This window comes from Neoarius graeffei, chromosome 16, assembly GCF_027579695.1.
Source record: "Neoarius graeffei isolate fNeoGra1 chromosome 16, fNeoGra1.pri, whole genome shotgun sequence".
Lineage (NCBI taxonomy): Eukaryota > Metazoa > Chordata > Actinopteri > Siluriformes > Ariidae > Neoarius > Neoarius graeffei.
In genome coordinates this window covers 53,516,802-53,541,369 of record NC_083584.1, presented here as the reverse complement: position 1 = coordinate 53,541,369, position 24,568 = coordinate 53,516,802, and the positions used below count along the sequence as shown (strand labels likewise).

The window sequence follows — 24,568 nt, the reverse complement described above, 5'->3', positions numbered from 1 at the left end:
ACATTTGTGCAGTGGCAAAGGCATTATATTACTGTAACAGACTATTCACATGGTAACGTCATGATAATCACTTTCACTCTTTCGGTTTTGATTGGTTTCTCTTTTGCGGCAGGAATGCCCATCATAAACAGGATAAAATCTGTCAGCCATAGTTTAGGCTATTTGGAGGTAAAACTTGTTACAAGATGGCACGTGGATTTTATGTGCTTCGGATGATTCAGGACAGCGATCAATTCATGGCTGAGCAGTTTTTCCAGAGTTAAAAGTATTTTCCTCAAAAATAGTTAATTTTGCTCTATTTTGAGTTTGGAGAGTACAATTTGGAGTTGGAGCGGGAGCAAAATTACAGAGTAATTGTGTAACAGAGTTGGTTATGGCTCTGAACTGAGTAAAATAGTCTCATCTCATTATCTCTAGCCGCTTTATCCTTCTACAGGGTCGCAGGCAAGCTGGAGCCTATCCCAGCTGACTATGGGCGAAAGGCGGGGTACACCCTGGACAAGTCGCCAGGTCATCACAGGGCTGACACATAGACACAGACAACCATTCACACTCACATTCACACCTACGGTCAATTTAGAGTCACCAGTTAACCTAACCTGCATGTCTTTGGACTGTGGGGGAAACCGGAGCACCCGGAGGAAACCCACGCGGACACGGGGAGAACATGCAAACTCCGCACAGAAAGGCCCTCGCCAGCCCCGGGGCTCGAACCCAGGACCTTCTTGCTGTGAGGCGACAGCGCTAACCACTACACCACCGTGCTGCCCGAGTAAAATAGTACAAGAGGTAATTTCAAGACACACTGAATAGAATCAAATACCAAAATTAAGTCAAATACCAGATAAATGAAGCTGTTGTAAAAAGCAGTTTTAAAACTGTTGGAATGTGTGAAAAAACATTACCTTACCTATTATGACGAACCGTTTTGATCACCTGAGTGATTCTGTTCAGTCTAATTAACAATTCACTTTTTCAATCCGTCTTTTTGTTTCTCTTCAGCTTAGCTCTGGCTCACTGATAACTCATGATTGATTAACTGCTTCACAAATTCTCAAATATAAAATCTTTATGAAAATTATGTTAGATAAAAGAGACAGGAAAAGGAAGGCCAAATTCATCGATGCAAATTAGGAATATTGGTATAAGAGAGCTACATGATTATCACAACTGTGCTCATGTTCATCACAATAGCACTTCCTTAAATCACGTTGAATCAGTTTCTGTTCTTTTCACCAAATCATTTCATAATTGGAGGTTTTCAGGTGAACCTCAGTGGAGAGGTCCATGTTGTAATCTAAGCACTGTAAATTCATTAACAGCTTGTTAATTAGGATCAGGTGAATAAGCAAAGCGCTCTGTGTGCGATAGGGCGAGGGCAGGACTGAGAAGGCCCTGCAGAAAAATGGTCGACTGGACCCCAACAAAGGATGGCTTAAACACATTGATAACGTCTGCATATATCAGGACACTGAACTGTTGGTGTGCTTTTTTGGGTAAGACCCAAAGTAAAGTTTAATGATGAAACAAATATGAAAGAGAAACTTTAAACCTTTAAACTTTTCACCAAATTAAACAGTGACCTGATGATTGCAGCATGTGCACTGGACTCCCTGTGCACTTTCAATACAAGCTCATGCAAAGTTCAAAATGCAGAGAATAAGCTGTTGTGCTTGTCCAAACATAGAAGTGAGTTATTGCTGGCAGGTACACAGCAGCTAGGCAATACTGAGCATGACCTTTGCCTGAACTACACAAGTCAGGGTCATGTACACAGACAGACACACACACGGAAAAAAAAAATGTTGTATATTCAGTCAGCGTGATTGGTCCTAGGGTCGACTCCACACTCCCCATGAAGCCTAAAAGAGCTGGTAAGGGCCACCATTAACCACAGACACAGGGAATAATCGAGACCTACTGCAGCTCTGAACGAGTGCTGATCCAACATCCACATCTCAGACGCTTCCACAGCCCTTTGGGGCCCACTCACCATGTTAACCAACTTCTGCACATGGGTCTGTCTGTGCATATGGGTATGTTGGGTTTCTTCCTCACCTGCGATGCCACGGACTGAGGCAAAGGGAGAGCCAGTGGATGACGTGAATGTGCTGATGTATGGGGTGCTGCAATTCAGCGAGTCACTACACCATGCATATCAGAACACTGAGGCCAAGCTGGCGCGCATCACCCGTGCCATTACAGACACAGAGAGGCTTGTGCAGCGTCTGGGCCAGGACACAGAGCAGACCATCCACTCTGAGCGTCAGATAAAACGCAGGCTCAGCGTCATCCAGGTAAGGACACACCAACACACACACACACGCACACCCTATCCAGACTGTGAAACACCTTTAAAAATCGCTGAGCATCTACTGTGTGCTCCTCCAGGAAGCAGAAGTTTGGAGGAGAGCATGAAGACTGAACAGCTGTTGTCATTGTTTTTTTTTGCAGGTCGAGATGACTGCACTGCAGGCCCAGACTCACCAAACCAGAGGACTGGTCTCCAAGGTGGAGCGAGATGATGTGGAGCTTAAGCAAAAATTGATCAATCTGGAGGCAACCTTGAAAAGATTCACTCCTGAGAGGATCAGAGCACTGAAGGTGTGTGCTACTGAACTTCATTCATGTTTTCGGAATATTAGGCTACCTACCTGAAACAATAGCGCGATTTAAAGTAAACTGAACTTGTTGCATTTCCAATCATTTTGCATGATACTGAATTTTCCCTGATTGCAATTTTCCATTTGAAAATACTGAAATTAAATCATTTAATTTTCCAGAAGAGTTAGCTTCAAAAAGGGCAGGAAAACAAGCATTTCAGGTTTAAGGAGAATCTGGGAGGTGTAGTTATATTATCCGCTGGGCAACCAGAAATTGTGAAAATTGCAAAAACTGTATCATCACATTAACATTACTGCTAAATCATCAGATTTGACACTTCATTAAAGTAGGCATATCAGGTGAAAATTCAATTTCAGTCCAAATTGCATGAAACTGCTCTCACTGAATTCAGAACATACTTTTTACAGAATTAAAATGTTTATCCATTCTTGAGATATTACAACTCAAAGATTGAAAAAAAGGCTTAATTTTTAGAAAACTGCTGTAATATTCTGTATGAGGATCACATGGTCCAAAATGGGCCTCATTAACCAATGAGATCAAATGTTTTTTCTTTATAACTTTATTTTTTCAAGATATTCATATGGAAATTGGCAGGAACATAGATGGTTGTATACTGAATACAAAGTTTGAAAAATGAATAAAAACAAATTATGCAAACCAGGATTTAATTAGTATTAATTATGTTAATTAGTTTTTAAAAAACGTTAAAATCAGTGCACTTAATAAAAAAGTAATAAAAGATTATGTCTAATACCCTCTTTGTGCTCTTTAGGCCTTTGTATTTCTCAAAAGTAAGGCCTACTAGTGTTTATATGAAAGAACATAAATAATTATTTTGATTAATATTCACAGCTTTCAAGGCCAACCTCGAAAAAACTGTGTGATTCATATCCAATAAACAATTCCAATTAACTGAATTGAAATTGACACTCGCATTTCTGACTTCCGTTTTTTAAAATCTCATTCTGACCACTAAAATAAAAATTTCATCAAAGCAACTACAGTTATATTCTAAAATAGTTATTTATTTATTTATTTACATGAATCAGTTTGATTTGAAAAAATAAGTAGGTAAAGCTATGAAAACTCACTTCAAAATCTCCCGTGAATCATAACATCAAAACTAGCAGATGGAAATTTTTGCTGAATACTTCATCAGAAACAGTGAGAGCAAGAGAACATCCTTATGGGGCACCGTTTCTCAAAGTGTGGCCCGCGGACCAGCGACCCCTGGTGGTCCGCGAGTTGATGTCGTAAAATATAACATTTTATCGGTGTTTCTCAAACTGCCTGTGTGACTCCAAAAGCAAAGTTCTGAGTAGCACAGATGAGTTGTTTTCTATATTGAATAAAGTCCAATGTAAATTCAAATAGTAGCCCATTATTTGAATTTGTCTGACATTAAGCAAGCCAACAGTTTTGCGACACTGCCTATACATAGCTACGTCAGTTTAGGTTACACTTTCATATCAACGTCACCTCTGAATATGGAATGCGGAGAAGCTACGAGTAACCAAATTAGACTTTGCATCAAACTGTCAAACACGATGGAGTGGTGGCTAAAGACTGGGTCAGTCAAAAGAAAAGTACAAGAAACATCCAACACGAGCGAGGACAACATGCAAAGGCATGATGATTCTTTGTTTGAGAAAACAAAGCAGGGCAACCGGATCAATGTGGCCCCCAGTATGAGATTAAAACTGTCTGGTTTGGAGCCAGACATCGTCACTGATGTATCAGAATAAGCAGCACAATTCTTCCCATTAAGAGAAAGACAACAATGAGTGAGTTGGCAATACTATTTGTAAAACTGACATTTCATTAGTGTGTAATTTGTAATAGACTGCTAAAGTAGGCTCATTGTTTTTTGTTTGGGAGATTTAGGGGGTTAGGTGGTCCGCACATTTTTTTTTATGGATAAAATGGTCCTTGGTCTGAAAAAGTTTGAGAAACACTGCTGTGGGGGTTATCTGATTTATATTCACGAGTAATCCAGTCGAAAACCGATCAGGAGAGAGAGAGAGAGAGAGAGAGAGAGAGAGAGAGAGAGAGAGAGAGCGCCTGACCACTTTCCTGCGACTCAAAAAGCACCAGCAGTTTCCCAATGTCACATGAGCAGAGTTTTTACTCTGTTGTACCAACTTCAACCTGCTGTTACTCCCAAAGTACTGAACAGATCTTAACAAGATACATTTCTTTGGAAAGCAGAGATAAGCTTTTTAATGATAGTATTCACAACAGAAAATATTCAAGAGTTAAGCAATGACAGATTTGGAAACGTAGATGAGCGTCTGCATGCACAATTTTCACAGCACGGCCAGCAAGCGTCTGATATGCTTAACTGAAGATCTAGTTAACCTTTTCTGGTCAAAATCTTCATCGTTTTTTGTCCATATGAATCGTTCCAGACTGAGGAGAAAAAGCCTGCTCTTTGGGTGTATTTTTGAGTAATAACTTGTGCAAGCACACACTGATGCTTTTACGAAACTCCTGCCCAAAATGCTTAACAGGTCTGAAAATATAATAATCATCATCGATAAACATCACTGGATATCACGGCAGCGTAAAATCGTGTAGGGACAATAATACAGTACTGTTATCATATCATATTTATCCATTTTAACTGAAAAAGCTTTAATATCAATGGTTGACTTAAAACGACTCTAAAACATCTCTCTCTTCATGACAGGAGAGCACCCAGAAGCACAGCAGCCTACTGCATGACCTGGTGAGCTGGACAGAGAAACAGAAACAGCAGCTGGAAAGTCAGAAGCAACAGCTGGCTGAGTTACAGAAACAGACAAGCAGGAGCGTCTAAGCTTCCGTTCCACAGAGTACAAGCAGCGCATGAGTGATTAGTAACCGGGGACTGCAGTCAGCGCTTGCTGCTCTTTTCAGGATGGGAAAAATTCTCTCTCGAGCCTAGTTCCAGCATCTGTCACATGTGAAATTGATCAACAGGAACTATGCTCTTAAATAACACTCCCAAAATGACAACCAAAACAGTACTATATAGTACAGTACTATATTATTTTTCTGATTTTTTTTTTTATTTGATTTATTAGCTTTGCCATAGCAAGATCTATATATGTACATACATTATGGCTGGGAAACCATTACAGCTTGCGCCAATTACAGTGGCCCCATTGTACCGAATCTGCACGTCTTTGAAGCATGTTCTATTTTATAATAAATTCAACCTTTCATTTTTTTAAAAATAAACGTTTCAGATGGTGCTTTATTGTTTTACTGGGTCCATCCCCAAGTTACCCTAGACTGCCCTGACTGCAGTGCAATGTCTCATCAGTTCTCAAATCGCAGCATGTCCAACACACTGTCATGGAAATCGAGGTAGTTTTTACACAAACAGAGGCCATGTAAAATAAAAATAAGTGTATTTTTACATGGGGTAGGAACGTTTTATAGCTAGTACAATACAAACTACAACATTAACGCTATATTTTGAGAGTTGCAAATGAGGACATGAACTGAGCCCTTAAAACGAGGTCACTGGCCGAGATCAAGGACCCCTGTAATCATTCAAAACAAGAGTGCTCTGAGAGCACAATATCCCCCGCTGGCAACTACACCATAACTCTGATAAAATGCGACTGAAATGAACGAAATTATAATATACGTATTAGCGACATATACCAAAGAATCCTGCCAAGTTTTGTGAAATTCCTGCAAAAATTGTGAGAGTTGTTGATTTCAGAAGGTGAGTACCCTTCCTGGGACGGACAGACATCGCCACAGCATAATCTCCCTTTGGGCATTTTGGCCAGCAGGGGATAAAAACTTTGGCAAATTACATGAAATTCTTCCAAAAATTGTGAGGGAAGTTGATTTCAGAAAGCAAGCACACCTTGATGAAATTGCCAAAGTGCAAGTTTGTTAATAATCAAGGGCATAACTCGGGTAAAATTTGCCCAAATTAAAAGAAATTTCAATATGCATATAATTGTCATATAGCAAAGCTTTTTGCCAAGTTTGGTGAAATTCCTCCACAAATTGTGAGAAGAGTTACAGTATGTGTATTACCAACATATAACAAAAAATCCTGCCAAGTTTTGTGAAATTCCTCCAAAAATTGTGAGAGGAGTTGATTTCAGAAGGTGAGCACCCTTCCTGGGAGGGAGGGACAGACGGAAGTTGCCATGACATAATCCCCCTTCGGGCCTTTCGGCCAGCGGGGGATTAAAAAAAAAAAAAAAAGACAATACAGTATATATGAAGCCTCTGCCCCAAATTTCTTGGCGCAAATTCCATCTCAAGCCTTGTTAAAGTGAAGACTCACTCAAACATAAATCGTATTGTAAAAAGAGTGTGAAAAGCAACTGACCTATAGGTGGTGTGAGGAGTATAAACATAGCGTGCAGGGAACTCCAGCACCTCCTTGGTGGGTCGTACACGCACGTCAGGGTAGGGCTTCACATGGAGCAGCTCAGGAGAAAGACAGTAGTGAGGAACATCGGGTGCCGGAGAAATGTCAATCTTTAACTGAGCTGCAATGCAGAAAGTGAGAGCAAGTGTGCAACAGGATCTAAACAGAAATGATGATGGCTAGTGAACCTCACTGGAGCTGTGTTCAGCAGCATACCTGTGACAGGTCTGAGTCGGCGAAGCACAGAGGATGGTCTTCTCATGTCTGCTAAAAATTTATACAGGTCCTCATCACTCAGCCTGTCCCCTTCCTACAGGACAATACAAAACCACACAGCAATTACAACACATTCAATTCCCGCAGTTCTCACCAGTGTTCTTATGCATAACACTTGGGATTGTCATACACAAAATTACATAGGGATTCAACAAATGAAAGAAAAACAGATTATACACACACAAGTGTAATGAACAAAGCTTAAATATAGCTGCAAGCAACAATGAGGGGGCCAAGCAAACAGCAGGAAAGAGTTGCCATGGAAGCTTCATGTCATTTTGTCAAGGGCATGGTTTATATACTCACACCAAGTTGTCAAATGACCAAAGACTAGTTGAGATATGGAGCTCACCTGCTGTTTGGTGGCTTTGCCGTTGATTTTGACAAGCTATAATGGGTCAACGCTTTTGAAAATTGAAACGCTAACAAATCATTTTTGTGAGGCTCGGGCAAAAGATTGTCTATTCCTAATTTTGCGAAAATTGGACAAAATGTATGGCCTGTGAAAACTTTTTAGCGTTTTTGATAAAATCCAATATGGAGGAAATGTTACTATGGCTGTACTGAACTCAGCCTGAGGCAAGGAATCCAACGATACCTCGTTTTTCAAAACTGAGCATATGGTTCCAAAGTTACATGCATAAACACACCTAGAAATTTGACCCATTGGTGGCGCTAAAACATTCGATAGGCAAACATGAAACTTGGTAAAAAGAATCAGGAGATGGTCCCCAACGAGTGCGCCGAATTTCAGAACTTTTTACCATACGGTTCTAGGGGTTTCCATACACACCCTAGCCAGAAGAAGAAGAAAGAAAAGATGATGAATAAGGGAAGATAGAAACACAATGAGTGCTTAGGCAGCTTCACTGCTTGGCCCCCAATAAATACCAACTGATCATATCAACCTAGCATGTGCATGCAACTTCAGCCAGATGCCCAACCAAGGGATTTTAGAAGAATGCAATCTTATAAAGCCGTTTCCATTGGTGTGTTATTTATAGATACCTGAAATGGAGTAAAAACTTTATTTAAAAAAAAAAAAAACATTTTCACTGCCATTATTCAATTTACGCCGATGTTGCGTCAAAACTGTCTTTCCCATCCCATCTCATTATCTCTAGCCGCTTTATCCTGTTCTACAGGGTCGCAGGCAAGCTGGAGCCTATCCCAGCTGACTACGGGCGAAAGGCGGGGTACACCCTGGACAAGTCGCCAGGTCATCACAGGGCTGACACATAGACACAGACAACCATTCACACTCACATTCACACCTACGCTCAATTTAGAGTCACCAGTTAACCTAACCTGCATGTCTTTGGACTGTGGGGGAAACCGGAGCACGCAGAGGAAACCCACGCGGACACGGGGAGAACATGCAAACTCCGCACAGAAAGGCCCTCGCCGGCCACGGGGCTCGAACCCGGACCTTCTTGCTGTGAGGCGACAGCGCTAACCACTACACCACCGTGACGCCCAGCTTTCCCATCCATGTGATTTTTTAAAAAAATAAATAAATAAAAAAAATTTTTAAATGTAAAGGGTGGTTATTTGAGTTAGTATAGACTTCCTGTCAGCTTGAACCAGTCTGGCCATTCTCCTGTGACCTCTCTCATCACTAATGTGTTTCCATGTGCACATTCAGATATGAGACTTGCTATGAACATCATTATTTATCATACACATTCAGAATGGAAAACCACCAGCGCATTCAAAAGTGGATCTTCATCCTCCACATGCTTGAGCACTAATACAGAACAGAGTGACTTTCACACTGTAACTCTGCAGGAAAACTGACTGGCCTGTTTAAAGAAGTTGGTGACAGTCAGAGTGGCCGGCCGGAAGTTAGTCAAGTTGCACATGTCCTCCCCAACACTCATCCGCTCGAATCCCTTCTTCTTCCTTTCGGTCCACGTGCCCTTGCGCTCTGTGAATGAAGGAGTGGAAAGCTCATTTAATCTGCCATACACAATTATTATACATACTTTATCCATGGAATAAAAATCTGTATTGTATTCCCTTCTAACAGGTTTATTGATGTCATGCAATATTGTTATCATATCGCTTATCCTCCATGTATTACGCCACTCTGCCCAATGGAGAATGAGCGTGCAATATTGTTATAATATTGCATGTTGTCAAGACAACATGACGTCACACATGAAGATCCAATGACAAAACTTTTCTGCTGCGCATGTACACAATCATTTTTTCGTCAGCCGGGAGAGAGAGAAGATGGGATTAATTCAGGGTTAGATTTAAGCACTAAATAAATAAACTGAAACTAAAGATGCGCTGAACACCCGAAAGGCTACCAAAACTTCATTATATATTCTTCATGCATATTTACAAGAGAAAACCAGACAAACGGACAACAAAAAACTGGAAAAGAGACGTCAGAGAAGTAAAACTTCTGCGCTAATGAGCAACTGACGGTTTGTTCACAAACATGACCACCAGGTTTGCTCCATTAAAAGCCGAAGATTTAAAGAGACAGACGCGCTGAACACCCAAAAGGTTACCAAAACTTCACTGGATATTCTTCACGCATTAAATATATGGAAAAACTGGAAAAGAGACACATCGGAGACGTAAAACTTCCGCACTCGTGAGTGACTGTAACAGTTTGTAAACAAACATGGCCGCAAGGTTTGCTTCATTAAAAACAGGAGATTTAAAGAGAAAGACGTGCTGAACACCTGAAAGGCTACCAAAACTTCACTGGATACCCTTCACGCATATTTACAAGAGAAAAACAGACCAATGGACATTGAAAAACTGGAAGAGAGAGCAATAGCAGAAATACTGTCAAATTTCTACTTGGAGATGAGGAAAAGTGATGGAGACTTTTACAAGAGGACGTCACTGGTGGACTTCACTCAGCAAAGCCCTTTTGTTTTGAACAACTGCAATGTAACAATTAACTACAACCAAAAGTAACTGTGAACTTGAACTATCAACCTGGATATAGCTTGTATACAAGTTGGGTTGTTGTTCAGGCTTTTTGGACTTGTACCATTTTTATTGTTAAAACTTTGACTTTGTACTTTGGATTGACAGAACATTGAATTACATTCGATCAGAATCAGTATTCAATATTGGTAAGTTACCCCCAAGTTCTTAACTTTTTGTAAAATCTATAAATTGTTCCATCAAATGTATATAATAATAATAATAATAATGGCTTTTTAGGTGGTATATCAGACATATTCCATTCCATCCACTCGTCTTTGACTCATTCAATATCATGTTAGCTGAATGGAATATATCGGCTATACCACTCATCTCATTATCTCTAGCCACTTTATCCTGTCCTACAGGGTCGCAGGCAAGCTGGAGTCTATCCCAGCTGACTACGGGCGAAAGGCGGGGTACACCCTGGACAAGTCGCCAGGTCATCACAGGGCTGACACACAGACACAGACAACCATTCACACTCACATTCACACCTACGGTCAATTTAGAGTCACCAGTTAACCTAACCTGCATGTCTTTGGACTGTGGGGGAAACCGGAGCACCCGGAGGAAACCCACGCGGACACGGGGAGAACATGCAAACTCCGCACAGAAAGGCCCTCGCCGGCCACGGGGCTCGAACCCGGACCTTCTTGCTGTGAGGCGACAGCGCTAACCACTACACCACCATGCCGCCGGGTATACCACTCAACGCAAGCCAATATTATTTAAAAACAGTGTACATGTCAGTAATATAGCAGCAGTGTAGTGTATAAACTTAGATACAGCTACCCTACAGGTGCACTTGTGTGTTTTTTTCTTCATCTCTTTCTTTATAAAAATCACCCTGTTGCTTGTGATTTAATCAGCAAATGCACCTCAGATGGATTCAGTCTTCCTGTTAAATCTAGGGTATGTCATTTTGGAGTAACCAGCAAGAATAAGCTAGATTTTGAAAGTATCCAACTGAAAAATTCCATTCCTCTCCCTTCAGCCATCCCTTCAAAGCCACTACTCAAAAACACATGAACGCACACTGTAGCCTGATCAGATGAAAAACATGATCAACTGTGAGCTACTGCTCACTTACGTATCCCCCCGCTCTCGCTTATATCAGAATGCAAGCAATCGAAGGAATAGGACACTTATTGTGAATGCTGATTTCAAAAAATAAACCCTAAAACAAATAAGTAAAGAGCAGTGTCTCTCCCCAGGGATTTTAAATAATATCCTGGTAAACTGGCATTTTGAAATAGCATTTTGCTTCTTGAAATAGCGTCAAAATCCACCCTATATGTTTTGTAAATATATTGTCGGTAAACAGGAAGTCGATGTGCAACAGACCTGAAAATGGTATACACGGTATAGAACCCCAAGCTGAAGCTCGGTACCAAATATCAAGCAGTTGTTATTTGTAGTTGCTGAGAAAAGTGTTACGAAAATTTTGCAAATCCACGCTATATGTCTCGTAAATGCATTCAGTCAGTAAACAGGAAGTTGATGTGCGACAGACCTGAAAATGGTATACACCGTATAGAACCCCAAGCTGAAGTTTGGTGCCAAGTGGCTATGATTTGTGGTTGCTGAGAAAAAGGGTGTTTCGAACAAACGGAGATACGGACGGACAGACAGAGGTAAACCAGTATACCCCCCCTCCTTCGGAGCAGGGTTATAATAATAATAATAATAATAATAATAGCCCTGCGATGGCCTGGCGATTTGTCCAGGGTGTACCCTGCCTCTCACCCATAGTCAGTTGGGATAGGCTCCAGCTTGCCTTCGACCCTGTAGAAAAGGATAAGCGGCTACAGATAATGGATGGATGATAATAATAATAATAATCTACCATAACACCTATTCAGTAAAAGAACGAGTGCACACATTTCAGTGCTTTGATGTTTGTTTGAGGACAGTAACTGCCGTGAATAGTGCTACATATGCAGTAAAAGACTTATGAGAACCTTTAGCTGTGAGAGCACTCACACACACAAATATCAGGACAAACACCAAACTGATATGCCTGCCTAGGCAAGATGTATTCAGCAACTTTCAAATAAAGCAACATGAACCAGTAGCCGTAGCCAGAGATGTTACGCTAAGACCATCTCTGCCTTAGTATCGGAAACAAGCTAATGTTAGCCCAACTGCAACATCACAGTAACATGAGATATGTGCTACAGGATGTTACCATCTTAGCTTAGTTGTTCATTTTTTTCAAACATAGCTCAAGCGGGTATTATGACCCGTCAAGCAGAAATGCAGCCAACTCTGCATCGGGTTTGAATTCTTTGAGGTGTTCACAAGTGAGAGCATGCGTGGGGGAGAGGGGCTGCCTGCAGCATGCACATGAGCAGTGACTGACTCTCCATTACACACTCTTCCTGGTTCTTTTGATTTGAGCACGGTGGATTATTGTAAATGGCATTTGGAGCACTACATAGCACCAGAGGAGCCTAAGCTTTTCACAGATGATCCGTCTCATGTACTACAGTCAGGACATAGTGACAATTTTTGCAAATATGACAAAAAGTTATATTTATATATTTACCTACTGCAGCTTTAATCTGACAGACAGATGGTTTTTGCACTTAGACTGATGAAGAGCTTACACACACACGGACAATATGCACCTGTTCTAACAGCGGGGGGAAAAAAATCAAATCTTATATACACTGCCTGGCAAAAAAAAAAAAAAAGTCCCTGTTTGGATTTAAATAAGTAAATACATAAGAGCATTTGATTGGATAATTACTGCAGTGATTCATGTTTCAGCTGCAACAATTCGTTCAATCCTAACTGATGCAGTGAGTAGTTTCTCATTTCTTAAACTACCATGTCAGCAGATGTATCCCATGGTCGTGGAAAAGATGATTACTATGTTTCAGAAGAGTCACATTATTGACCTGCATCAAGCAAAGAAAACAAACAAAGAAGCTGAATTTACTGGAATTTGGTTAAAAACTGACCAACACATTATTAAAACTTAGGAGAGTGATGAACCATCAACTTCATGGAAGAAATGTGGTCTGAAAAAAAAAAAAAACTTCACAGACCATGGTCGGCAATGAGAACTCACAGGATTGGGACTAAACAGCTGTGTCCCCAGAAGAAAACCACTTGTTCATGAGGATAATCAGGAGAAAAGGCTTCAGTTTGCAAGGGAGCATAAAGATGGGACTCTGGAGCAATGGACAAAGGTCATGTGGTCTGATGAGTCCAGACTGACCCTTTTCCTGAGTGATGGGTGTATCAGGGTAAGAAGGGAAGCTCATGAAGCGTTGCACCCATCATGCATAGTGGCCACTGTACAAGACTCTGGAGGCAGTGTTATGATCTAGGGCTGATTCAGTTGGTCAGGTCGAGGCTCTGCAACGTTATGGGGCAATAAAATGAAGTCAGCTGACAACCTGAATGTACAATGTCTTGCAAAAGGGTTACCACCATTTGCACCATTTGATTTACATAACATGCCTACCACTTTCAAGGTGTAAATTGTTTGTTTTTTTATTGTGACACAACCAATAAGATGAAAAAAGGCCACTCACCAAAACTCACAGACCAGGCAAGGAGGGCATTAGTCAGAGATGCAACAAAGACACCAAAGATAACACTGAAGGAGCTGCAAAGATCCACAGCGGAGATGGGAGTATCTGTCCATAGGACCACTTTAAGCCGTACACTCCACAGAGTGGGGCTTTATGGAAGAGTGGCCAGAAAAAAAAAAGTCATTGCTTAAGAAAACACGTTTGGAGTTTGCCCAGTAGTATGTGGCAGACTCCCCAAACAGATGGAAGAGGATTCTCTGGTCAAATGAAACTAAAATTGATCTTTTTGGCCATCATGGGAAATGCCATGTGTGGCACAAACCCAACACCCCAAGAACACCATTCCTACAATGAAGCATGGTGGTGGCAGCATCATGCTGTGGGGATGTTTTTCATCTGCAGGGACAGGAAAGCTGGTCAGGACTGAAGGAAAGATGGATGGCATTAAAAACAGGGCAAACAGGAAAACCTGTTTGAGTCGGCCAGAGGTTTGAGACTAGGATGAAGGTTCACATTCCAGCAGGGCAATGACCCTAAACATACTGCTAAAGCTACACTGGAGTGGTTTAAAAGGAAACATTTAAATGTCTTGAAATGGTCTAATCAAAGCCCAGACCTCAATCCAACTGAGAATCTGTGGCATAACTTGAAGATTGCTGTACACCAACGCAACCCATCTAACTTGAAGGAGTTGGAGCAGTTTTGCCTTGAGGAATGGGCAAAAATCCCAGTGGTTAGATGTGCTAAGCTAATAGAGACATACCCCAAGAGATCTGCAGCTGTAATTGCAGCAAAAGGTGGCTCTACAAAGTATTGACTTTGGGGGGTGAATACCTATGCCCACTCCAGATTTCTGTTTTTTCATCTTAATTATTGTTTGTGTCACAATAAAACAACAATTTGTACCTTTAAAGTTGTAGGCATGTTGTGTAAATCAAATTGCGCTCACCCTCCAAAATCCATTTTAATTCCAGCTTGTAATGCAACAAAACAGGACAAATATCAAGGGGGATGAATACTTTTGCAAGACACTGTAGTGAATGACCAGGTTAATCATATCAATGGATTTTTTTCTCCCTGATGGCACGGGAATAAAATTAGGGCTCAAACTGTGAAAAAGAGTGGTTCAGGGGGCACGAGGAATCATTGTCACACATGAATTCACCACCACAGAGTCCTAAACTTAACCCCATTCAAAGTCTTTGGGATGCTAAAGAAGACTTTACCCAGTGGTTCGATTCACCTATCATCTAGACAAGAACTTGGCGAAAACTTAATACAACTCTGGACTGAAATAAATATTGTGATGTTGCATAAGATTGTTGAAACAATGCCACAGTGAATGCAGGCTGTAATAAAAAGCTAAAAACAGTCCAACGAAATATTAGTATTCACAACTTTTTTGGCCAGGCAGAGTATTACATATTACTGTAGATGCAGTAAAACTCCATCAGCCGTGAGCAAAAAATACTTAAAAAAGTGTACGTATAATGGGTGGACATAACAAAATTGACAATAAATCGAGTACAACCCCAAAACAGAAAAAGTTGGGATGGTATGGAAAATGCAAGTTAAAAAAAAAAAAGAAAGCAGCAATTTTTAAATGTACTTTGACTCGTATTTCATTGCAAAACAGAGCAAACCCAAGATATTTCAGGTGTTGTTGGTCAACTTCATTTAATTTGTTAATATACATCTATTCCTGCATTTCAGATCTGCAACGCATTGCAAAAAAAGTTGGGACGGGGGAAATTTAGGGCTAGTAACGAGGTAAAACAATGAAATAATGATGTGATTTGAAGCCAGTGATGTCAACAGGTGACTGTAATCATGATTTAGAACAAAATCAGTATCCAGGAAAGGCTGAGTCTTTGAGGAGCAAAAATGGGCAGAGGATCTCCAGTTTGTCGACAAATGTGTGAGAAAATTATTGAAATGTTTAAAAACAATGTTTCTCAAAGAAATATAGGAAGGGATTTGGATATTTCACCCTCTATGGTGCGTAATATCATTAAATGATTCAAGGAATCTGGAGGAATTTCGGTGTGTAAAGGGCAAGGGCTCAAGCCTAATCTGAACACTCGTGATCTCTGAGCCCTCAGAATCAAGAACCATCATTCATCTATAGCTGATATAATCACCCAGGGCTCAGGATTACTTTGAAAAACCTTTGTCAAGCTACAATACAGAGTTACATCCACAAATGCCAGTTAAAACTTTACTGTGTAAAAAGGAAGCCTGGCGTTAATTGTGTCCAGAAGCGCCATTGACTTCTCTGGGCTCGGAGGCATCTGGGATGGACCATCACACAGTGGAAACGTGTTTTGTGTTCAGACGAATCAGTATTCCAGATCTTTTCTGGAAGAAATGGATGCCGTGTGCTCCGGACCAAAGACAAAACGGACCATCCAGACGGTTACCAGCAACAAGTCCAAAAGCCAGGGTGCGTCATGGTATGGGGTTGTGTCAGTGCCCTTGGCAAAGGTAACTTACACTTCTGTGATGGAGCATTAATGCAGAAAAGTACACTGAGATTTTAGAGCAACATACACTGCCTTCAAGACGACATCTTTTCCAGGGAGATTTCAACAAGACAATGCAAAACCACATTCTGCACACATTACAAAAGGCATGGCTGTGGAAGAACAGGTTGTGTCCGCTCTGTCCCCAATACAGAATGTGTGGAGAATTTTGAAATGAAAAATATGACAATGATGACCCCGTACTGCTACACACCTTAAGACCCGTTTGCAGTTAGAATGGGACAAAATAACACCTGAAACGCTTCATCACTCGGTGTCTTCAGTCCCTAAACATATTTTAAGTGTTATGAGAAGAAATGGAAACATTATCTCATCTCATTATCTGTAGCCGCTTTATCCTGTTCTACAGGGTCGCAGGCGAGCTGGAGCCTATCCCAGCTGACTACGGGCGAAAGGCGGGGTACACCCTGGACAAGTCGCCAGGTCATCACAGGGCTGGAAACATTATAAAAGTGATAAATGTTTTACTGTCCCAACTTTTTCTGAAATATGTTGCAAGAATCAAAATTGAAATGTGTTTATTTAAAAAATAAAAATAAAATAAAAAAAATAAATAAAAATCCTGAGGCAAAACATCAAATAATGTGCTGTTGTATTGTTTTAAGTCCAATACAGGTCAGAGATTATTTACAAATCATTGTTTGCAGTTTTAATTTCAATTTCAACATACCGTCCCAACTTTTTCTGATTTGGGGTTGTAGCTATATCTAATAAGCTGGTAAGTCAGAGGAGAGCATGTGCAACAGAGAGTAGGAGTGTTGAGAATAACCTGTATCTGAGTCCGAGTCAGAGCGGTCCAGCCCCCCTGCGCTGCTGACAATGTTGAAAAGGTGGATGGCCGTCCAGGCAAAGGGCATTCGGAAGCGACCAAGACGACTGCATGACTGCTCTGCCTGGACCTTCAGTTTCTCAAGTTTCTCCTTGTGCTACAAACACACACACAAACACCATAAGACATATAAACGCACAGAAAATAAAAGATGGAAAAGGGAGACAGGTTATCTGTTAAAATCTAGTAACAGTCTAAATCAACATCAAGAGCTCATAGGCTTGTGGTCCATGTTTACTGGACTTTGGTTATTTCAAAAAAAAAGAGAGCAAATATTGCAGCAGTTTAGTAATTGAGAAATCACTGGAAAATATGATATGCTTGGGGCATGCAGAGCTTGCCCTACACAAGTTTCCCCTCTTTCCCCTGCCTTTGACAATGCCACCATTTCCTAAAGCTATAGCATGATGGTGTTAGAAATTGTTGGAATAAATAAATTGCTTCAGATGGAATGAGGCTACACAGTGCAATGTTGCTGTGTTTTGTCACGCTACAACCTGCCATCGTGGACACCAATACCCTTTCCACTTTCCATACATAATCTTTAGGGGTTACTTGGAATATTAAGAACCCTGTCGAATCGTCGCATTAACGTCTAGTACAGGAGACGGCATGTACAGTCGTGGCCAAAAGTTTGAGACTGACAAATTTTGGTTTGCACAAAGTTTGCTGCTTCAGTGTTCTTAGATCTTTCTGTCAGATGTTTCTATGGTATACTGAAGTACAATTTCATAAGTTTCAAAGGCTTTTATTGGCAAATACATCAAGTTTATGCAAAGAGTCAATATTTACAGTCTTGACCCTTCTTTTCCAAGACTTCTGCAATTCGCTCTGGCATGCTGGATATCAGCTTCTGGACCAAATCCTGACTGATGGCAACCCATTCTTGTATAGATCAGTGCTTGGAGTTTATCACAATTTTTGGGTTTTTGTTTATCCACCCAGTTTTGGAGGATCAACCACAGGTTCTCGATGGGATTAAGATCTGGGGAGATTCCTGATCATGGACCCAAAATTTCAATGTTTTGTTCTCCAAGCCACTTAGTTATCACTTTTGCCTTGTGACATGGTGCTCCATCATGTTGGAAAAAGCATTGTTCATCACCAAATTGCTCCTGGGTTGTTGGGAGAAGTTGCCCTTGGAGGATGTTTTGATACCATTCTTTATTCTTGGCAATGTTCTGTGAGTGAGCCCACTCTCTTGGATGAGAAGTGACCCGACACATAAATAGTCTCAGGATGCTTTACTGTTGGCATGACACAGGTTTGCAGCTGAGTGTGAAGCGGCTGGGATGAGGATCAGCACCTCCAAGTCCGTGGCCATGGCGCTCAGCCGGAAACAGGTGGAGTGCCTACTCCAGGTCAGGGGGGAGTTGCTACCTAAAGTGGAGGAGTTTAAGTATCTCTGGGTTTTGTTCACGAGTGAGGGTAAGGGGGAGTGGGAGTTGGACAGAAGAATCGGGGCAGCGTCAGTAGTGATGCGGACGCTAAACCTGTCTGTTGTGGTAAAGAGAGAGCTGAGCCAAAAGGCAAAGCTCTCAAGTTACTGGTCCATCTACGTTCCCACTCTCACCTATGGTCACGAGCTATGGGTAGTGACCGAAAGAATGAGATCGCGGATACAAGCGGTTGAAATGAGTTTTCTCCACAGGGTGGCTGGGCTCTCCCTTAGAGATAGGGTGAGAAGCTTGGTCATTCGGGAGAGACTCGGAGTAGAACCGCTGCTCCTCCACATTGAAAGGAGTCAGTTGAGGTGGTTTGGGCACCTTGTTAGGATGCCCCCTGGACGCCTCACAAAGGAGGTTTTCTGGGCATGCCCCACCTCGGGGCAGACCTCGGGGCAGACCCAGGACACGCTGGAGAGATTACATCTCTCGGCTGGCCTGGGAACGCCTTGGTATTCCCCCGGAAGAGCTGGTAGAGGTGGCCAGGGAGAGGGAAGTCTGGGCTGCTCTGCTTAGGCCGCTACCCCCGCGACCCGGATCCAGATAAGCGGTGGAGGGAGGGAGGGAGGGAGGGAGGGAGGGATGGATGACACAAGACTCATGGTAGTGCTCACCTTTTCTTCTCCGGACAATCATTTTTCCAGATGTCCCAAACAGTCTGAAGGGGGCTTCATCAGAAAACAACTTTATTCTAGTCCCTGTATTTCCTTCAGAACGTCAGTCTGTCCTTGATGTTTTTCTTGGACAGAAGTGGCTTCTTTGCTGCCCTTCTTGACACCAGGCCATCCTCCAAAAGTCTTCGCCTCACTGTGTGTGCAGATGCACTCTCACCTGCCTGCTGCCATTCCTGAGCAAGCTCTGCACTGGTGGTGACCCAATCCCGTAGCTGAGTCCCCTTTAGGAGACGGTCTTGGCACTTGCTTGGGTGCCCTGAAGCCTTCTTTGCAGCAACTGAACCTCTCTCCTTGAAGTTCTTGATGATCCAATAAATGGTTGATTTAGGTGCAATCTTACTAGCAACAATATCCTTGCCTGTGAAGCAAAGCAATGATGACTGCATGCGTTTCCTTGGAGGTAATCATGGTTAACAGAAGACGACAATGATTTCAAGCACCGCCCCCCTTTTAAAGCAAATAGTCTGCTCTATCAGCATGACACTTTCTCCTGAGCTAACGAGATCATCACTGAATATTTTGTGGCAGGGCTAAAATGCAGTGGAAATTGAGTTTTTGTGATTAAGTTTATTTTCATGGCAAGGAAGGACTTTGCAATTAATTGCAATTCATCTGATCACTCTTCATAACAATCTAGAGCCAATGCAAATTGCCAGCATAAAAACTGAAGCAGCAAACTTTGTGAAAACCAAAATGAGTGTCAGTCTCAAAACTTCTGGCCACGACTGTACACTTCACAAAAGAGAAAAGGCAAACACGAGGGTTTAACTAGACATACTAATCAAAGGGACTAACAGAAACAGGTGACCGTAATCATGACACAATCAGAACTAAATCGATGAGACAAGACAGAAACCAAAACAAACACGTGGCAATGCAAATGAATAAACGAGGAACAATGCAGAAGTGTGTTCCGTAGCGCTGTGTGCTCTCACAGCTCCCAGCACACTCCTACGTCTACTACACTCACCGGCCAATTTATTAGGAACACCCGTCCACCTGCTGTTTTATGCCGTTATCTAAATCGGCCAATCGCTTGACAGCACCACAGTGCATCAAATCATGCAGATACAAATCAAGAGTTTCAGTTAATGTTCACTTCAAACATCAGAATGGGAAAAATTGTGATCTCAAAGTGTGACTTTCACTGTGGCATGGGTGTTGGTTTGAGCAAGATGGTTTGAGTATTTCAGAAACTGCTGATCTCCTGGGGTTTTCACACACAACAGTCTCGAGTTTACACAGAATGGTGCGAAAAACAAACAAGAGTGCTCTGAGAGCACAATATCCCCCGCTGGCAACTAAGCAAACAACTCTGGTAAAATGCGACTGAATTGAACGAAATTACAATGTGTGTATTATCGACATATAACAAAATCCTGCCATGTTTTGTGAAATTCTTCCAAAAATTGTGAGAGGAGTTGATTTCAGAAGGCAGGCACACCTTCATGAAATTGTGAAAATACAAGGCTGTTAATCAAGGGCCACAACTCTGGTAAAATGTGACCAAATTTAATGAAATAACAATATGCATACTACAGGGATGAGAATGAAAAATATTAAAAAAGTCTGAAAAAAGCCGGGGGTTTGGGGGCCGCAGGCACCCAGCGGGGCCCAGGGGCAGGAGCTAATGATTTTTGGCTATTTTTTTTTTACCCCAAAACCATTAATTTCATCAGCAAAAAGTTGCAATTTATTTGGAAATAAATTCCCCTTCTTGGTGGACTACCAGGTGAAAATGATTAATATGGTACAAGAGACTTGTTTTTAATCAATTCACATTTGATGATTTCAAAAAAAATCAATGCACCTTTTAATATAAACGAGCTCTACAGTATTATATTTCTGCATTTTTGCTATTCATGTCTTTGAATACTCTAATCCTTTAAAATGAAGTGCAAAACAAGAAAAAAGTTCTATCATACAATTCTCTTAAGCTTTCTTCTGATGTTATCATGGTAGCAGGAGGTCTTGCATATTAAGCAGGCAACATTCAACATCACTCATCACTTCCCTTTCAACTGTTGTGTGAACTAACTAGGTTTTATCTGGACAGGATGTTGTGTAATGTAATACAGATACCATATGGCCAATGTGAAGATCAAGATGGTGAGTTTGAATTAAAGAACAGGCATGGGGGCGTCGTGGCTCAGGTGGTTAAGGCGCCATACCATGAATGCGGGCGACCCGGGTTCGATTCCGGCCCGAGGTCATTTCCCGATCCCTTCCCGTCTCTCTCTCTCCCGCTCATTTCCTGTCTCTACACTGTCCTATCCAATAAAGGTGCAAAAAGCCCAAAAAATATCTTTAAAAAAAAAAAAAAAAAAAAAAAAAAAGAACAGGCATGTACAATTGGCATTACATATTGGAATTTTTTTTTAAATCAAAAACTATAAGTTCATCTCGGCCTAAAAAATTTGGGCAGACGCTCCCGCGCGGCACATGCCAGCAATTCCCCCCCCCATGAAATGAGCAATAAGTAGGAGAGTTATACATGGTATCATACCTAAAATTTTATCAGAAATATAGATATGATACTATGATTCTCCCCAACATGCTACATTAGATAAGCTAACCCCATTTATAAAAGATACACACATATGACATACATATACACACACAGTGTGTACGTGTGTATATATATACACACACACACACACACACACATATATATATACACATACATACATACATATACATATATATATATATATATATATATATATATATATACACACACACACACACACACACACACACACACACACCATGGCATTGATTCGTGCGATATACATTATAAATATAATGAATCATTGAACAGACAAAATAATTTTTGACCTACCTTTGTGTTTTTTGGTGTATATGTGAAGTTCGATAGTCCTTGCCCCTCTACTAGCGTAATCTATCATGTCAGAACACAATGAGCAAAGTATTTTTCCTGGGACGTCTATTTTCCGTATGTGATCACCGAGCTTCGTTGTGACAGTCTGCTTGTCGACCTCGACATTCAGTGTTCTTTCTAACCAAGCCCATCGAAAAGAGTTCTTTATTCCTGCACCTTTATCAATCTCCCTCGCTCGATCCTCTTCTTTCTTATCTAGGACTTTTGCCATTGTCGATATGCTAAAATATCCCACCTGAATACATGTATCTTTCTGATGTTACCAATGCGTATCGTCAAACAGTGTGTACGGTCGGTGAACGCCGATAGCAAGCCATGCGTGGAGAGCATGCGTACTTGTGTTTATACACTGCACACGATGGGATTTCCCGAAAATTCTACCGCAAATAAGTCGAACATTGTCGCAAAAGTGAATGTTAATTACGACATGTCGAAAGACTCGAGTGTGTTAACCCGGAGCACACCAAGAATCAAGACGTTATCAGGTGACCACAGATCGTTAACCATACACACACACGAAAATTTCTCAATGGATTTACACCGATCTCAAAAACGATCATTATGGTCTGAAAAAGTCGGAAACCCGCCGATCGGCGGAAAATTCTCATCCTTGATACTACCAACATATAACAATGCCTCTTGTCAAGTTTGGTGAAATTCCTCCAAAAATTGTGAGAGGAGTTGATTTCAGAAGGAAAACACACTCATGAAATTGTCAAATTATAATTTTGTTAATCAAGGACTGTTACTCTGGTAAAATGTGACTGAATTGAATGAAATTACAATATGCGTATTACCGTCATATAACCAAGAATCCTGCCAAGTTTTGTGAAATTCCTCCAAAAATCGTGAGAGGAGTTGATTTCAGAAGGTGAACATCCTTCCCAGGATGGACGGACGGACATCGCCACGAGATAATCCCCCTTTGGGCCTTTCAGCCAGCAGGGGATAAAAACTTTTTGACAAATTACATGAAATTCCTCCAAAAATTGTGAGGGAAGTTGATTTCAGAAAGCAAGCACGCTTTGATGAAATTGCCAAAGTACAAGTTTGTTAATAATCAAGGGCAGAACTCTGGGAAAATTTGCCCAAATTAAACAAAATTTCAATGTGTATATAACTGTCATATAACCAAGCCTTTTGCCAAGTTTGGTGAAATTCCTCCACAAATTGTGAGAAGAGTTGATTTCAGAAGAACGTACACCCTCATGAAATTGTCAAAGTACAAGTTATTTAATCAAGGGTCAAAACTCTGGGAAATTTTTCACAAACGAAATTAAATCGCAATATGCGTATTACCATCATATAACAAGGCCTTTCGCCAAGTTTCGTGAAATTCTTCCAAAAATTGTGAGAGGAGTTGATGTCAGAAGGAAAACACACTCTCGTGAAATTGTCAAATTATAATTTTGTTAATCAAGGGCTGTAACTCTGGTAAAATGCGACTGAAATGAATGAAATTACAATATACGTATTAGCGACATATAACAAAGAATCCTGCCAAGTTTTGTGAAATTTCTCCAACAATTGTGAGAGGAGTTGATTTCAGAAGGTGAGTACCCTTCCCGGGACAGACGGATGGATGGAAATCGCCATGACATAATCCCCCTTCGGGCCTTTTGGCCAGCGGGGGATAAAAACACCGAGTGAGCGACAGGTCTGTGGGTGGAAACACCGTGTTGATAAGAAAGGCCAGAGAAAAAGAGCCAGATTGGTTCAAGCTGCCAGGAAGGATATCGCAACTCATAGCAACTCTTTACAACTGTGGTGAGCAGAAAAGCATCTCAGCACGCAACAGCAAAAAAACACATTGGGTTCCACTCCTGCAGCCAAGAACAGGAATCTTAGAATCAAGAACAAGTTCCTATTAAAGTGGCCAGTGAGTGTATATTCTAAGCACCTCTGTCACTGAGAGACGGCGTTAACATTCAGCTCAAATGCCATGAAAAAACACAAAAAACAACAAAGTTGTTTGTGGTTTCCATGCTGCCGAATGGAGCTAGAAGTACCCTGCCTGAAATGAAAACTTGGCAAGATCTCACAAAAGTACATATTTTGCCCGTGTCAGTTAGGCCAAGTTCTGATGCTGAGTGCATCTGATTATGGGCGAGAAGAAATAAAATTGTGCACACAGACTCAGGCAGACTACAGCGTACAAACATAAAAGCACATACTTACCTTCACCGAATCCGAATCCTTTATGACCATATATGGCTCACAGCACTCTCCTATATCTCCCTGCTGCAGGACCTTCTCCAGCTGAAACACACACATACAGATAAACCGTGTCTACTCTGACCAAAAAAAAAGGAACAGGATCCACTTCTGTCATCAGGATCCATAATTGCTCACACATTCAACTCAACTCAGCCTCAAAAAACGCCGAG

General features: G+C 41.3%; 2 protein-coding genes across 2 annotated transcripts in view; one reads left to right on the top strand and one right to left on the bottom strand.

Moving 5' to 3' along the window:
- The window catches only part of LOC132900851 (dedicator of cytokinesis protein 7-like), a 151,882-nt gene that overhangs the window by 54,839 nt on the left and 72,475 nt on the right, over positions 1–24,568 (bottom strand). Inside the window, exons 10-14 of the mRNA XM_060943181.1 lie at positions 24,360–24,440; positions 17,101–17,257; positions 9,091–9,215; positions 7,229–7,322; positions 6,971–7,133 (exon numbers count right to left, since the gene is read on the bottom strand). Of these exons, the coding sequence (XP_060799164.1) occupies positions 6,971–7,133; positions 7,229–7,322; positions 9,091–9,215; positions 17,101–17,257; positions 24,360–24,440 (620 nt within the window). The remainder of the gene's footprint in view (positions 1–6,970; positions 7,134–7,228; positions 7,323–9,090; positions 9,216–17,100; positions 17,258–24,359; positions 24,441–24,568) is intronic.
- angptl8 (angiopoietin like 8) lies at positions 2,064–5,446 on the top strand. Its single transcript, XM_060943422.1, has 3 exons — positions 2,064–2,297; positions 2,455–2,604; positions 5,318–5,446. Exons 1-3 carry the CDS (start codon positions 2,064–2,066, stop codon positions 5,444–5,446), a joined length of 513 nt encoding a protein of 170 aa, XP_060799405.1.